Source organism: Sylvia atricapilla, chromosome 2, assembly GCF_009819655.1.
Source record: "Sylvia atricapilla isolate bSylAtr1 chromosome 2, bSylAtr1.pri, whole genome shotgun sequence".
Taxonomy (NCBI): domain Eukaryota; kingdom Metazoa; phylum Chordata; class Aves; order Passeriformes; family Sylviidae; genus Sylvia; species Sylvia atricapilla.
In genome coordinates this window covers 20,941,690-20,956,475 of record NC_089141.1, presented here as the reverse complement: position 1 = coordinate 20,956,475, position 14,786 = coordinate 20,941,690, and the positions used below count along the sequence as shown (strand labels likewise).

The 14,786-nt window shown below is 44.9% G+C and overlaps 1 protein-coding gene across 1 annotated transcript in view; it reads left to right on the top strand.

Moving 5' to 3' along the window:
• The window catches only part of CFAP44 (cilia and flagella associated protein 44), a 44,476-nt gene extending 30,789 nt beyond the window's left edge, over positions 1 to 13,687 (top strand). The window contains 9 exon segments of the mRNA XM_066338368.1: positions 6,118 to 6,313; positions 7,306 to 7,416; positions 8,915 to 9,045; positions 10,164 to 10,280; positions 10,866 to 11,067; positions 11,757 to 11,917; positions 12,672 to 12,806; positions 13,311 to 13,436; positions 13,439 to 13,687. Coding sequence (XP_066194465.1) covers positions 6,118 to 6,313; positions 7,306 to 7,416; positions 8,915 to 9,045; positions 10,164 to 10,280; positions 10,866 to 11,067; positions 11,757 to 11,917; positions 12,672 to 12,806; positions 13,311 to 13,436; positions 13,439 to 13,564 — 1,305 coding nt within the window. The 3' untranslated portion in view covers positions 13,565 to 13,687.
• The last annotated feature ends 1,099 nt before the right edge of the window (positions 13,688 to 14,786 follow it).

Sequence of the window (14,786 nt, the reverse complement as noted above, 5' to 3'; positions counted from 1 at the left end):
CTTTTGCTAAATGCTGCTCCCAGTTTTTTAAGGACCCTCCACCCAATGCCTTCAGGGTGGTTTTAACAGCCCATTGTACCTCTCCACTTTACCCGCGGCTGGTGCATGGTAGGGAATATGAAATACCCATTCAATGCCATGTTCCCTAGCCCAGGTTTTAATAAGATTATTTTTAAAATGAGTCCCATTGTCTGACTCAATTCTCTCGGGAGTGCCGTGCCTCCAAAGGACCTACTTTTCAAGGCCCAGGATGGTGTTGCGGGCTGTAGCATGAGACACAGGATAGGTTTCCAACCATCCTGTGGTGGCTTCTACCATGGTCAGCACATGACGCTTGCCTTGGCGGGTTTGAGGCAGTGTGATGTAATCAATCTGCCAGGCCTCCCCATACTTGTACTTAGACCACCGCCCTCCATACCAGAGAGGCTTCATCCGCTTGGCTTGCTTAATGGCAGCGCATATTTCACAGTCACTGATAACTTGAGAGATGCTGTCCATGGTTAAATCCACCCCTCGGTCTCGTGCCCACTTATAGGTGGCATCTCTACCTTGGTGACCTGAGGCATCATGGGCCCATTGTGCTAGAAATAACTCTCCCTTGTGCTCCCAGTCAAGATCTATCTTCAATCCCCCTATCTTTGCAGCTTGATCTACCCGCTGATTATTTTGCTGCTCCTCATTAGCTCTACTCTTGGGGACATGGGCATCTACATGGCGAATCTTCACAGGTAGGGTTTCTAACCGGGCAGCGATATCTTTCCACTCTTCAGCAGCCCAAATTGGTTTACCTCTACGCTGCCAGTTCGCCTCTTTCCATTTCTTCAGCCATCCCCACAGAGCATTGGCTACCATCCAAGAATCAGTGTATAGATAGAGCTTTGGCCACTTCTCTCTCTTTGCAATATCTAGGGCCAGTTGAATTGCTTTAAGTTCAGCAAATTGACTGGATCCACCGTCTCCTTCAATGACCCCTACGACCTGTCATGTGGGGCTCCATACAGCTGCCTTCCACCTCCGACCCATCCCTACGACACGGCAGGAACTGTCGGTGAATAAAGCGTAACATATTTCCTCTGCTGGCAACTGGTCGTATGGCAGAGCTTCCTCCACCCGGGTCACTGGTTCTTGTTCTTCATCTGCAACACTGAAACTTTCACCTTCGGGCCAGTTTGTAATTACTTCCAAAATTCCAGGGCGATTCAATTTCCCAACTTGAGCGCGTTGTACAATGAGGGCAATCCACTTCCTCCAGGTAGCACTGGTGGCGTGGTGGGTGGAGGGAACCTTTCCTCTAAACATCCACCCTAGCACTGGTAGTCGGGGTACCAGGAGGAGTTGTGCTTCCATACCTATAACCTCTGAGGCGGCCCGAACCCCTTCATAGGCTGCTAGAATTTCCTTTTCTGTTGGAGTATAGCTGGCTTCCGACCCTCGGTAACTTCGACTCCAAAATCCCCGTGGTCGGCCTCGAGTCTCCCCAGGCACCTTCTGCCAAAGGCTCCAGGACAGACCGTGGCTCCCGGCTGCAGAATAGAGCACGTTCTTCACGTCCGGTCCCGTCCTGACTGGGCCAAGGGCTACCGCGTGAGCAATCTCCTGTTTAATCTGAGTAAAAGCGTGTTGCTGCTCAGGGCCCCACTGGAAAGTGTTTTTCTTGCGAGTTACCAGGTGGAGAGGGCTCACAATCTGACTATATTCTGGAATATGCATCCTCCAAAAACCTATGACACCTAGGAAAGCTTGTGTCTCCTTCTTGTTAGTTGGTGGAGACATCGCTGTGATCTTATTGATGACATCAGTGGAAATCTGACGCCGTCCATCTTCCCACTTAATTCCCAGGAACTGAATTTCTCTAGCAGGTCCTTTAACTTTGCTCTTCTTGATGGCAAAACCAGCTTTCAGGAGAATCTGGATAATCTTCTCTCCTTTTTCAAACACTTCAGCTGCAGTGTTTCCCCACACAATGATGTCATCGATGTATTGCAAATGTTCTGGAGCCTCACCTTCTTCCAATACAGTTTGGATCAATCTATGACAAATGGTAGGGCTGTGCTTCCACCCCTGGGGCAGTTGATTCCAAGTGTACTGCACACCCCTCCAGGTGAAAGCAAACTGAGGCCTGCATTCTGCAACCAGAGGAATGGAGAAAAAGGCATTGGCGATGTCAATAGTGGCATACCACCTTGCTGCCTTGGACTCCAGCTCATACTGGAGTTCCAGCATGTCCGGCACGGCAGCACTCAGCGGTGGAGTCACTTCATTCAATGCCCTGTAGTCCACAGTCAACCTCCATTCTCCATCCGACTTGCGCACAGGCCAGATGGGGCTGTTAAAGGGTGAGTGGGTTTTACAGACCACCCCTTGGCTCTCCAACTCACGAATCATTTTGTGGATGGGAATCACTGCATCTCAAACTGTTCTATACTGCCGCCGATGCGCTATAGAAGTGGCGACTGGCACCTGCTGATCTTCCACCTTCAACAGTCCCACAGCAGATGGGTCATCCGATAGTCCAGACAGGGTGTTCAGTTGCTTAACACCCTCTGTTTCTACAGATGCTATTCCAAATGCCCATCTGAATCCCTTTGGGTCTTTAAAATACCCATTCCGAAGAAAATCTATGCCCAGAATACACGGGGCCTCTGGGCCGGTCACAATCAGGTGTCTCTGCCAGTCCTTTCCAGTCAGGCTCACCTCAGTCTCCAACAAAGTCAACTCTTGTACTCCCCCTGTCACCCCGGCAATGGAAATTGGTTCTGCCCCCACATGTTCCGATGGCACCAAAGTACATTGTGATCCAGTGTCAACCAAAGCCTCATGTCTCTGTGGCGCCGATGTGCCAGGCCATCGAATCCACACAGTCCAAAACACACGATTCTCCCCAACTTCTACCTGGCTAGAGGCAGGGCCCCTCTAAGCCTGATTATCTTTTCTTTCTTTGGACATATGTCCTAGAGGTTCCCTCCAGGGGATCAGACATATCATCATCGTCCTGGCTGCAGACAACTGGTGCTGCTCTCTGTTTAGTAGGACTTCCTCTTTGAATCCTACCTTCTTTCAATTTACGCACCCGTTGTGCCAGAGCAGCAGTGGGTTTTCCGTCCCACCTCCTCATGTCCTCCCCAGCTTCACGCAAGAAGACCCACAACTCGGTTCTCGGAGTGCGCCTTCTCTCCCCAACAGGGGTACGCCCGCGTTGAACACCAGGGTCTCTAATTTGAACGGCCGAAATTTGGAGGAAGTCCTCCCTAATCTCTTCCTTGAGTTTTTTGTGATTTTCCTCTAATTTATCTTCCAGTTTCTGCAGTCGTGTTTCCACAGCTGCAATCCTGGCGTGAGTTGGGCCATGTACTGAATCAGCATATGCTCGAAGCTTCCTTGCCATATCAAGCACGATTTCGTGTGTCTCCTCCCGCTTCATTATTGCTAGAGCAGAAGCGTATTCAGATGGTCCAAGTCGTACAAGTTTTCGCCACATCACGGGTGTACATGATACCAAATCTGGGTTCTTAGTGTTTAGGTCATCTGAGAAGATAATCTCTGCCACTGCCATTTCTCTCAAGCGTTGAATCCCTTGTTCTATGGTCTTCCACTGGGTCTGCTGCATGTAGAGATCGTCTGCACACAGGTATTTTTGTGCCACACTTCCCAGGACTCGTTCCCAGAGACTGCAAGGGGTAGCCACCCTCATCATTCCTTGGTCAATAACTGGATCATGTGACAGGGAGCCCAAATGCCTTGCCTCAGTGCCATCCAGAATTGTAGCTTTGCCTGCAGCATCCCAGAGATAGACTAACCAACTAATTATAGACTCATCTGGTCGTCGAGTGTAATCCTTTCTCAAACCTCGGAGGTCCTTCAGGGAAAAAGCATCAATAGTGGGTCCTGATCTTGTGCCAGCTGGTTGGACATTTGATCTTAGGCCAGTTGATCCGGCTCCCAATCGGGTGTCAGTTAGTTCGGCTTCTGATTTTATGTCAGTTTGTCCAGCTTCTGATTGGGTGTCCTCGGGAGGCCTTGAGGGCCCTTCACCTGAATCATCATCATCCTCCACTGGTCGATCAGTCTTTCGTGCTCTCTTTGCCCCTGCGACTGCCAGTGTCTTAGACTCCCTGTCTGGTTTAGCTGTTGGCCCAGAGCCCAGGATATTAGCTGCAGCCTGAGTGACTGGGGTGGTAACTAGCTTATCTCCCTGTTCCCTTTCTTCTATCTGCTGTCCTTCAGTATCTAGCAGAGTATGGTAAACATATGCCAGGGCCCAGCTCACTGCAATAATCCTTTTCTCCTTAGTATTACCACAGCACTTCTCTTTCAAATACTTCGCCACCTCAGCTGGGTTCTGAATTTGTTCAGATGGGAAGTCCCAGATTATAGGATCAGAAAATTCCTTTAAAATTTGGCCCATATCTTCCCATTTCCCACTCCACTCAAGATTTCTCTTTGTTGGCTTTACCCCTAAATCAGGAGTCTCATTAGCCCTTTTAGAAATCTCAGCTTTCATTTTATATAAACTGCAGACAGTATAGAAAAGACTTACTAGATTAAATGCCAGAAAGATGGTCTCTTTAACACTCAGGGGAAACTGAACATTTTCTAATAGAGATGTATAAAATTCAAAGGAGAAGAGGGAAGACAGAGGCTGAAAAAACTCTCCCCCTGCTTCTCCCCTAACAAACTGAATGCACCACCATAACAACGAGCTATACACTTCTGGAACAGATTTAAGCATCTTAACAGCCCTTCTATAAAGCATCACAAGCAAGCCCAGCCCAATGAATATTCTGGTTAGTACCCCACGGCCCCAAAAACTATGTATTAGTAGCAATACCAGAGCTTTTTCTATGTAAGGGAATAACCCTAGGTACCACAGAGGTATTAAAACCTCAAAAATCCCTGGGGACCAGAAATATTGGCAGGCTTTCACCCTGAATGACATTATGAATCCAGAAAAAAACATCCCAATACACCCACAAAACAACTAGAACCACCAATATTATTATTAAGGTTTTTCCACTTTCTCTGGCCCTTTCCCGGCCAACGCACCAAGAAATGTCCTGGTTTGGAGTAAATTAGGGAAGAACCTCCAGAAGGAGTCCCCTAAACCAAACCTCCACCACCCCTTCCCCCCCCAGCCCTGGGTTCGGGAAGGAAAATACCTCGGAGGAAAGTGGAAAAGCCGGTTTATTGACAAAAATACACTCCCCAACACCGAATAGTGGGAAAAGACGGGTTACTGTGATGATGAGGAGGGTGCTGATGCATCTCTCTCTGGCCCGGGACTTCTCCAACTTCTCAGGTCAGGTCAGGTCCGGAGCCGGTTCAAACCTTGGGGGGGGGGGGAAGGAAGGAGGGGAAAAAAAACCAAACAGAAGCAGCGGGGGGAAGAAAAACGGCGGCAAGGGCAGCCGGAGAGCAAAGCAAAGCGAAGCGAAGAAGGCAAAAGCAGCCGAGCTAGCTAAAGCAAGAGCCGAAAAAAGCCAAGAAGGAAAAAGAAAGAAGGAACTGCAGGCTCCCGCCCAAGAGGGCGGGATTCAGCTGCGAGACATAACAACATATCCAAGATATGGGATGGATATATGGGATAGGAGGCAGCTCAACCCAGAACAAGGACTTTGCTTCACAAAAACCCAGGGCAGTTTGGTCTCAGTGCCTTTGTAGGATCCCCAGAGCACCAAGCTGGAAACATTGGAAAAAAGTCTTGGGCACTGTAGAGTGGCAGAAATGTCCTGGCAGGGCAGGGGCAGGCTTCCAGCAAGGCAGGGGGGTTCAGGGTCACGCTGTAGCAGATGAGCAGTGCTGATGGAACTACCACGGCAGGGCAGGGCTGGCCCAGCTCTCGCAGGGCGACAGAGAAGCTCAGAATTCCAGGGTGAGCAGATGATGGCAGATTTCCCAAGACTAGACTGCAGTGAAATCCTCCAGCAGGAGCACCAACCCAGCCGTGCTTTCTCCCACCCCCCTCAGAGCTTCGACCATCTCTTTGTTAAATAGTCTTAAGTATAACATTTAGTCTCCTTGGTAATTTATGGGGAAAAAATTCTTTAGAGTAAAAAGGAACAAAACCTAACCCCCAACAGGGTTGTACCTTTTAGCTGAAGTAGTTTCTTGTTTGTTTAGTCAAAATTGAAGAGCTACCTTGCACAAATGGAGGATAGAAAGAGTGAGATTGTAATGCTTCAGGAACGTCAGAAAGCTCTTTATGCCAGCTTTGAAGCATCCCTTGGAGAAGACAATGAATTTGCTGATTTTCTGACCAATGTTTTGAAGAAAGAAGCTGAGTATGTGGAAAAAGAAGAAGTAGGAAGAGAAGCAGGTTGGAGATTTTGTTCTTTTTGCTTTATGGATTTGTTATGCATATTTCCATGTGGCCAAGTACATGTCGCTTGGTCTAGCTGGAATCCTGAGTACACACAACGTTCCAGTCAGTTCAAAAACCCATAGGTCAGACCTACTCAGATTTGTTTATAGACTGACAATGTGTTCTGTGGTTGTCATCTTGAACGATAACAGTGATGTGATCCAGTTTCTAACATGGCTGCAGTTGGTCTGATAATAGCTACTGCAATTTACGTCCCGTAAGTCAATACTGAGGACTGATAATTAGTTAGAGGAAGAGGCACAGCTTTAAATAGGTGCTTCCCATGCTGTACCAATGGGAGCTATGGATAAATGATTAGCCTGTCACATTTGTGACATTCTCCTCTAATTTGTCCATGGAGTAATGAGAGATCATAAACCTAATCTGCAATCACCTATTAGTCACAGGACTAAACATATTTCAAAAGGGTTTAATTTGTCTTAGTGACTCAGTTCTAAGCTGTTAAAGCCGGGCAGTCTTACTGAGCTAAAATACTTGTGCTCTCTCTGACTTGGCTTTTGATTTCAAGTGGGACATGATTAGCAAAAAGTGCAGACAATGGTGATGCTTTTATGACAGATTTGTGCCTCCATAGTCTGCTTGGTTAATTAATCTGTCTAGTAGAACAGTAAACCCACACTAAGTTCCTAACACATATGAAGAGAGGAAATATATTGAATTTAAGTCCCAAAAACATGGGCTGCACTTATGCCTGTTCTACTACTAGGTGATCTTTCTCTTTCTCACTTTTTCCCTCCTCTTTTTCTCTTTTTTTCTTTCTGTGAAAACATTGCATCATATCAATGCAATAGGCACAAGGTGCCTGGATTCACATATCACCAGAATGGTCTTTCATGGGTTACTGGGCTTGTGGTCGCCAGCACATTGGCATAATGCATAGCTGGTGGGTCTGGAGTGTTTTGCAAGCCAGTCTCTGTTTCTTTCAGATGAAAAAAATGAGAATGAAGAGGAGGATGATGAAAAGCCTGACCTAAAGACTGATGAAGAAAATTGTGGATCTGAAGATGTAGTCCTTGGTGACTCTGTTTGCCCAGAAGGTACCTAAGCTGTTATTTCCTTGTGTTAACTAGTTGTTTAGCTTTAGGGGCAACATTATGTGTTTGAAAAGAAAACACAGATTTTTTTAATTATTCACTGCATGGTAAAGTCATGAAGGGCTGGAATGTGTGTACTCCTCCTGTGTGAAGCATTTTTCCCTAGGCAACTAGAGTCAAGATAATAAAAGCACTGGTAGTGTAGACTACCCTAATTTAAAAAGTCTGGAAAAATAAAACTTAGCTAAGCAGTAAGAGTTAATTATTTTGTGTAAAGAAGCATTCACTATTTCACAGCTCTTATCTGGAGAGAAAAGGCTCCTCTATGGAGTGGAGCAGTGGCAAGGCTGTAGCTGCTCTCTGGAAACCAGCTGCCTGGCCTGGCTGGATCCCTCCCTGTTCAGGGGAATTCTGAGGGGATCGTCATGCTGTTAATTGAAGCTCTTTGTTACCACCTCGTGGATTTATGTAGCAATTGCCTGTTGCTGGGTTGCTCTGAAAAGTTAGGAGCTTTACTTTGCAAAATCCTCTTCATTTGTGCATTCAAAAAAGGCAGGCAGCCGTTCTCCCTCCTTTTCTTTTGTCTGAGCTTAGCTAATTTTGGATGTAATTTTTTAAAAAAAATCTGGGAGTGATGTGTCAGTGACCATGTAACAGCACAGCTTCATTTTCAAGTTTGAACTTACCAACAATTCGCCTTCCCCTTTTTTTTTTTTCTAAATTGGATTTTAAAATCATTTCCACAAATTGATGTTTTTATTAACTCCTCGTTCATCTCATTTTTCAGTGGAATGTTGGGAAGAAATAAAGATTTTTACTTCTTATTAAAAAGTTCAAATTGTTAATTTAATAGAGAAACTACATGTTGCATTATCCTCTTCATATTTGTCTCTTTATGTGGAATTTTTTTTTTTTTTGCCTTTATTGGGCTCTCTTTTTTTTATTATTATGCCTGCCAATTTAGGCATAATTATGCACTTGTTTAGCATTACTGAAATCACAATATTAGATAGACATTCACAGTTCTTCCTTACCATGACACAGGTTCTATGAAATACAGCTTTGTTTACAAATAGAGCTCTGAAGGATCCCTAGAGCGAGTTCATAATTTATAGTGAAGGGTGTTATGGAGAAACAACTATGTGCCCACATAATTGAAGATTTTACTGCAACACGTATTAATTACGAGGGCTGCATTACAGCTACAAAAGCTAGTATTTCAGCACTTGGCTTTAATGCTGGCTTTGATGCATTTAATCTGACTTCTGGAAACAAACTGTCTTGTCCATAAGTACAGAAAATGATCCATCCAAGACATTCACTCAGTCATGGAAACATGTGGCCCATCAGTGTATGTTTAAGGAAGCTCTAGGGAACCAAACTCATGGTGTTATTATGGGGAATGCTGGAAATACACACAGCAGAAGAAGGTACCAGCTCTACCCAGTAACTCCAGTGCAATCACAGTGAGAGTAAGTTCTTTCACTCTTTCCCTCCCTAGGCTGCAGTGAGGATCTTTTCCTGAACACCATCCAGCTCCGGCAGCAGCGGATGGGCATTGAGAAAGCTTTAGCAGAGGAGAAGAAAATTGCTACTGACCTCAGAAAGGAATATGATGCCTTGGCCGTAAAGGTTATTGTAGTGTTTTCTCACCAAGCGTCAGCATGTTCAATGTAGTGCTAGTGATTAGTGCTAGTCTAAGATTTAAAAACAAAATCCTAACCCTCTGAAGGGCCTCCATTTGGGAAGAGATATCTGTGGTAGCACAAGAGGCAGGAGGCAGCTTGACATGGGTCACCTGTTCTCCTGAAAAAAAAAGGTTGGTCCAACCTTAGTTTTCATGGGGCTGGATCCAGGCTTTAGGTCCAGTTCCTTCCCAGCTGCCTAGCTTCATGCAGCAGCAGGAACTGAATTCTCTGATTTGAATGAAACACACGGTGTGGTCTGGCCTATCCTATCCTCTATGTGTGTGTATAGGAACAGAGATTGAAGAATTCTTACCCTAACACAAATCCAGATTAAAATGAATGCATAAAATTTTTATTCTTTCATCTATTTAGTTTGCTTTTTGTTCTTTTCCATTGCTCTTTGTCACAGGAAATTGCTGAATAAATTCTTTTGGTACAAATTTTCCATTTTGCCTTCTTCAACTCCTGCATTCATTAAGAAATTTGATTTGTATTAATTAAAAAATACCTCATTTTGAAGGGTTATCTGGAAGAGAGAGAGTGCTACCAAAATAACATTATGCAAGTCTTGCACTTTTTTTGTCTCAAAAATGTTCCATCAAGCATGCTTAACATACAACATTTTTTAGTTATTAAAGACTTTCCTAAGTGCCAGTTGCCACATATTCACCCTGGAGCATGACATTTGAGTCTGAATTGTTTCTTTCTCATGCAGAATCAATAAGCATTTCCAAGACAATAAAAATTATCTTGCAGGCTCTGTAAATCTACAAGTGTTTTAGATGCTAAACAAAGCAGCTGTCTCTTGATAAATACAGAGCTTCTCTAAGGAGACATTCAAGAGTGTACATGTGTGCAAAGGTATTCAGGTTAGAATCTTGCTTGAATATATGTAGATGATCCTTGGGTTTCCCTATGAAACTCACCTATCATAAGTAGTTTAAAAAAGCACGTTTTTATATACTTCTTTCCCTTTGGATCAGGAAGTCTAAGAGAACCCTGTTGCCTTATTTATCATAAGTATCACAGGATTTTGTTTGTCCACAATTTGTCTTCCTGCAGGCAAAAAAAATAGAAACCAGTCTGGACACAACAAACAGGGAACTGGAGGCCTTTCAGTGGGAAAAGCTGCACAGACTGAATGAGCTGGATGTAGTTGTTCCTTTGAGACTCCATCAGGTAATTCCAGATGTTGTGCATCTGCATGTGCAGAGTGGCCTGTGCACATCTAAACAATGGTGTTACTGTTCTTTGGAGCTCTTAGTTCCTGATTCCTGTGGTCTCCTGGGAGGGAAGTGCCCTTATCTGAACTTCATGCTGCTATTTCCTCTAGAATTCCTTTTTCTTTTTTTCCTGTACTGACAGAAATGAGGTAAGGACAGGCAGGTTGGCCCATTGCTGAAATGTGCATAGTCTTCAAGTGTAGGTTTGTATAGGTTTGGCATGGTATTTTCCTTCAAGTCCATACCTACTGATATTCTCCTGAGGGAAAAAAAGCCAAAACAAACCACACCCCCAGAAAAACAAATCAAAAAAGCCCCGAAAACTATTGAAACTAATGGGCATTCTGCCCAATTCAATAATGCCAGATTGGATACAATGCATTCATTCACACAATTCCCTGGCCCACAAAATGAGTCATGCCCATGCTTAGTGTTACCTCATTCACTAGCTCTCTATATCTCACACATTTGATAAAAAGAGACATCTCCATCCCCCTTAATAAGTAAGTCCAGCCTTGCTTATTTCTGGCTGCTTTTGCAGGTGCACTGCTTGGTTGATGGGGAGATGCCTCGTGACTTCTCCCAGACTTTAGTATTTACCAACCAGTCCTTGCAGTACCTGCGGAAGAGAATTGTGGACCAACGTAATGAAAAGAGAATGCAAAGAGAGATCCATAAGAAAGCCAAGGAGCAATATAAGGAGCTTCTCCAGGACAAAAAGGAGATGGAGAAGGAGATTAAACGTGAGTAACAGAGACTCTGAACAACACAGCATTGCTAATGTTCCTTCTGTCCCTCTCACTGGGTGAGGGTAACTCACCACATCTGTCTCTATACTTGCACAAATATCACAGAGGGTTACTGCAGAAAATAGAACAGATCAAGTGGACTGTTTTAATGGAGTAGCAGTTCTCTAGCACTGCAGAGTCATCAGGCTGTGCAAAACAATTTGGGAACTGAGTTTAAGTAGATCTGATTGAGATGAGACACTGGAAGTCTAGACACGTTTGCTGTTTCTGCTTGTAAGCCAGAACTCCTAGGATAAAAGTATTTTCCCCAAAGATACAGGAGCTTTTTCTGGCAATTTTATCCCCTTTGTAACATCTGAAGAAGGAAACATGCCCTAAACAATTTCCCAAGAGCCAAACCCAAAGCTGTGTCTAGCACCACCAGGCCTGCAGAGGCCCTATACAGCCTGTGGTGAGAGTGGCTTTACTAGGACTGGCTTAGAGTGTGGCTTAGTGACCACACAGGCATAATCATGGACAAGGACAAATGGCATGACTCAGCTGTGAGTTCTGTGTGGTTTTGTGTGAATTATTTATCACAGAGCAAATACCAAAGAGCTCAGACAAAAAGCTGGGGTAAGGCAGAACTTCGTGCAAACCAATGAATGACAGTGCTGCCACTTGTGCCCATGTCCCTCTGTTAGGACTGGAGGAGAGGTGCAATGATCTGATGATGGAGAAGTTTGGTCGGCTGGTTGATTTTGAAGCAGTTCAAGTCCACTCTGTTAATATACCCATGGAGCAGATGAAAGTGAGAATAATGGAGAAAGAGTATGAGCATTTCATGGAGCTCAAAGAATGGGAGGTAAGCAGCAGGATGAGTGTTGTGATGATCTCTTAAGGCTTAGTTTCCCTGGGGGCTGAAATGTTACCCTAAAATCTTTTCTGAATATGCTCATGTTTGATTTTTTTTTTCACTTCTACTTAATAGACCATAGTGTTCAACTCCAATTTCCCATCATCATTCCTTCCTTTGCTCCAGTTGTTGGTGCACATCCTATTTTTCACTGAGATAGTTGAACTCTCTGTTTTGCTTTCTTCAAACACATTGTCCTACTTCATTCCCTAAGAGAAGCTCTTGCAGAGTGCTTTTCTCTGGTTCTCAGGTGGCATTCAGCACCTCCTGCCTTCTCTCAGTGCCTTTGGTGACAAAATGAGTAGAGGGCAGGCTCTGGCTCATGCCTGGGCTGCCAATTTGTGCTGTCTGACAAGTTCATGTCTCCATCTGATGGGGTCTAAGGCTCAGCTGCTGTGGTGCAAGCAGGCAACACCCTTATGCTGCCCTTACAGAAGAGCACAGGAGGGTACAGAAGTACTATGTACTTAATGGCTTTCTTTTCCCACACTTTTGCCTAACTGCTTTATTTACTTAGGCATTTGTAATTTCTATAAATTGAAAACAAAAAGATGACATCACATTAAAGGTACTGTGGGATCAGGTGGTGTGGCAGGATCAGTCTGTTGTTTACCTGTGACATTTATGTTGAGCTGAGCACTTCTTCCCCACTCCACACTTTATCTCCTCTCTCATCCCAGATCAACGTTTTACATCTTTCTAGGAAAGAATTGTAGACCTGCAGCATCAGCTAACGCAGCTGACAAGGGAAAACACCAGCAAGTTGCACCAGCTGAACAGGTTTTGCCATGAAAAGCATCAGCTTGAAACTGAGCTAGAATCACTGATGACTGGCCAGGTGAGCCTTTTAGCCACTGCAGTGCTTGCAGGTTTGGGACTGCTCAGAAATGGGTAAGGGATCATCTGAACCCTTACCAACTCCCTGGTCTCACATCCTGCTCTGCAGTCAGCACTTTGGGCTAGGAGTAGGACAAGCTCAATGGTTACTCCATACCTTAGCATTTCTCCCATTTCTTTCTCAGCTGCTTTCTAATACTGAAACAAACTCATTTCTACTTAAAGTATGCCTTGAAGCAATTAAAAGAATATTCCTTTGTTACATGGAAACAGTCATATAACAGCATTACAATGAGAAGTGGATTTATTGCTCTGTACCATGGAGTAAGTCTAAGTTAGTCAACCTTCACTCTTTCACATAGTTCTGCCTAAGATGTGGAGAAGTCATGGATATATCCTGGTTCTTGGAAAGCTTCACTTTCCCTGCTTGAAATAAATTTCCACTGTTCATTCTCCATGTTTTATAGGAGCCATTTATTTTCCTCTCCATTTTTTTCCTCTACAGGGCGCAGAACTTGAGGGCTCCCGAAGTGCTGACCTCAAAGAGACAGCCAGGCTGGAGTCACGGCTCGTGAACATAACTTGTGAGGTGGCCTTTCTGAGAGAGCACATCAACCATGGCAGAGTATGTGGGAGGTAAAAGAACTTGCTTTCCTTAGCAGAAAAGGTGGGTGCCTCTTTCTACAAGCTTTACCGCAGGACTCTGAGACTCCAACTCTCTGTTCAGAAACAGTAACTAACAATCCAAGTCACCCTTAAAATTAACTGTGGCAGCAGTCATGCCTGGAAGTGCAAAATTAATTGTTTTGGCTATCCATGGGTTTAGTTGTAAAGGGTTATATTTGTTTTATCAAAATACGACTGTAACAACATGTATAGAATTTTATAAAAGCAAATAAAACAACTAAATATTGTTATCAGTCCATTGAAGAGGGTTACACTGGACAAGGTGCCCTGTGTGTGTCCATGTGTGTACATTATGTCTATGTCTACTCTTCAAACAAGTGGCTGTGGAAAGCTGGTTTGAAGTTTCACAGGGGCAAATACTGGTTTGGTACCTTAGCCTTTGTTCTTAAAAATGGTAAAAGCAGTCTGCCTCAGGTGAGCATTTGTTACTGCTGAGCAGCACTGGCTCTGCTCTGTTAACTGAGCTAGTTAGAGTCAAGGGATGTGCTACTGGCCAGGAGAAAGCAAAGTAAAAGGGGCCTTTCTCCTCAGGGCAGAGCATGGCATTTACCTGGCAGGAGGAGGGTGTAAAAATGCAAAGTCAGCCTGTAATTCCACTGGCTTGCACCTGTCTGATCAGTGAGAGAGCCAAGCTCTGTGTGTTTTCAGGTGTTGCTCTTTTTTGCCTCTCTCATTTGGTGTGGTGGCAGCATGTGATCATTTGTAGCACTTTCCCTGTCTGAATGTGAAACCTTCCTCCATCTCTAGGGTGGAGGGGTTGTGTTCTTCCCATACAAGGCTCCCGAGGTGCTAATTTTTAATTGAATAAACTAAACAACCTCCAGCTGCTGTTGCCGTTCCTCCCCACTTCCCACCTCTTACCACAGGTCTTTGTGTCTCTGTCGGTGTATGCTCAGCAGGGCACCAGCCCTATCTCATCCAGGCACCAGAACTTCCTGCTGGTCCCAGCACAAGTGTGTGAGTGGTGCTTGTGCAGCCTGCCTTGACAGGGGGGTCCCTACTGAGGAGCGAAGTCTGGCACTGGGAGCTCTTGTGCAGCTGCAGGTTGTGCCCTGGGAAGTGGGAAATGGCTGGAGCCCCAGGCAAGGGGCTGTCTGGTACTAATCCCTCGTGTAACAAAGGGGAAGGACTTTCCCCGTGCCAGCTGGGAAACCAGACACCCAGAAAGACAGCTGGAGGCAGGCCACCAGAAGACCCCAGACTAAGTATCACCAGTGACTATTTGGAAAACTCTCAACTGCAGGAAAATGCCACCTTTCCCCAGGTGTCCTGCTTGCTGAATGTCTGCAAGTGA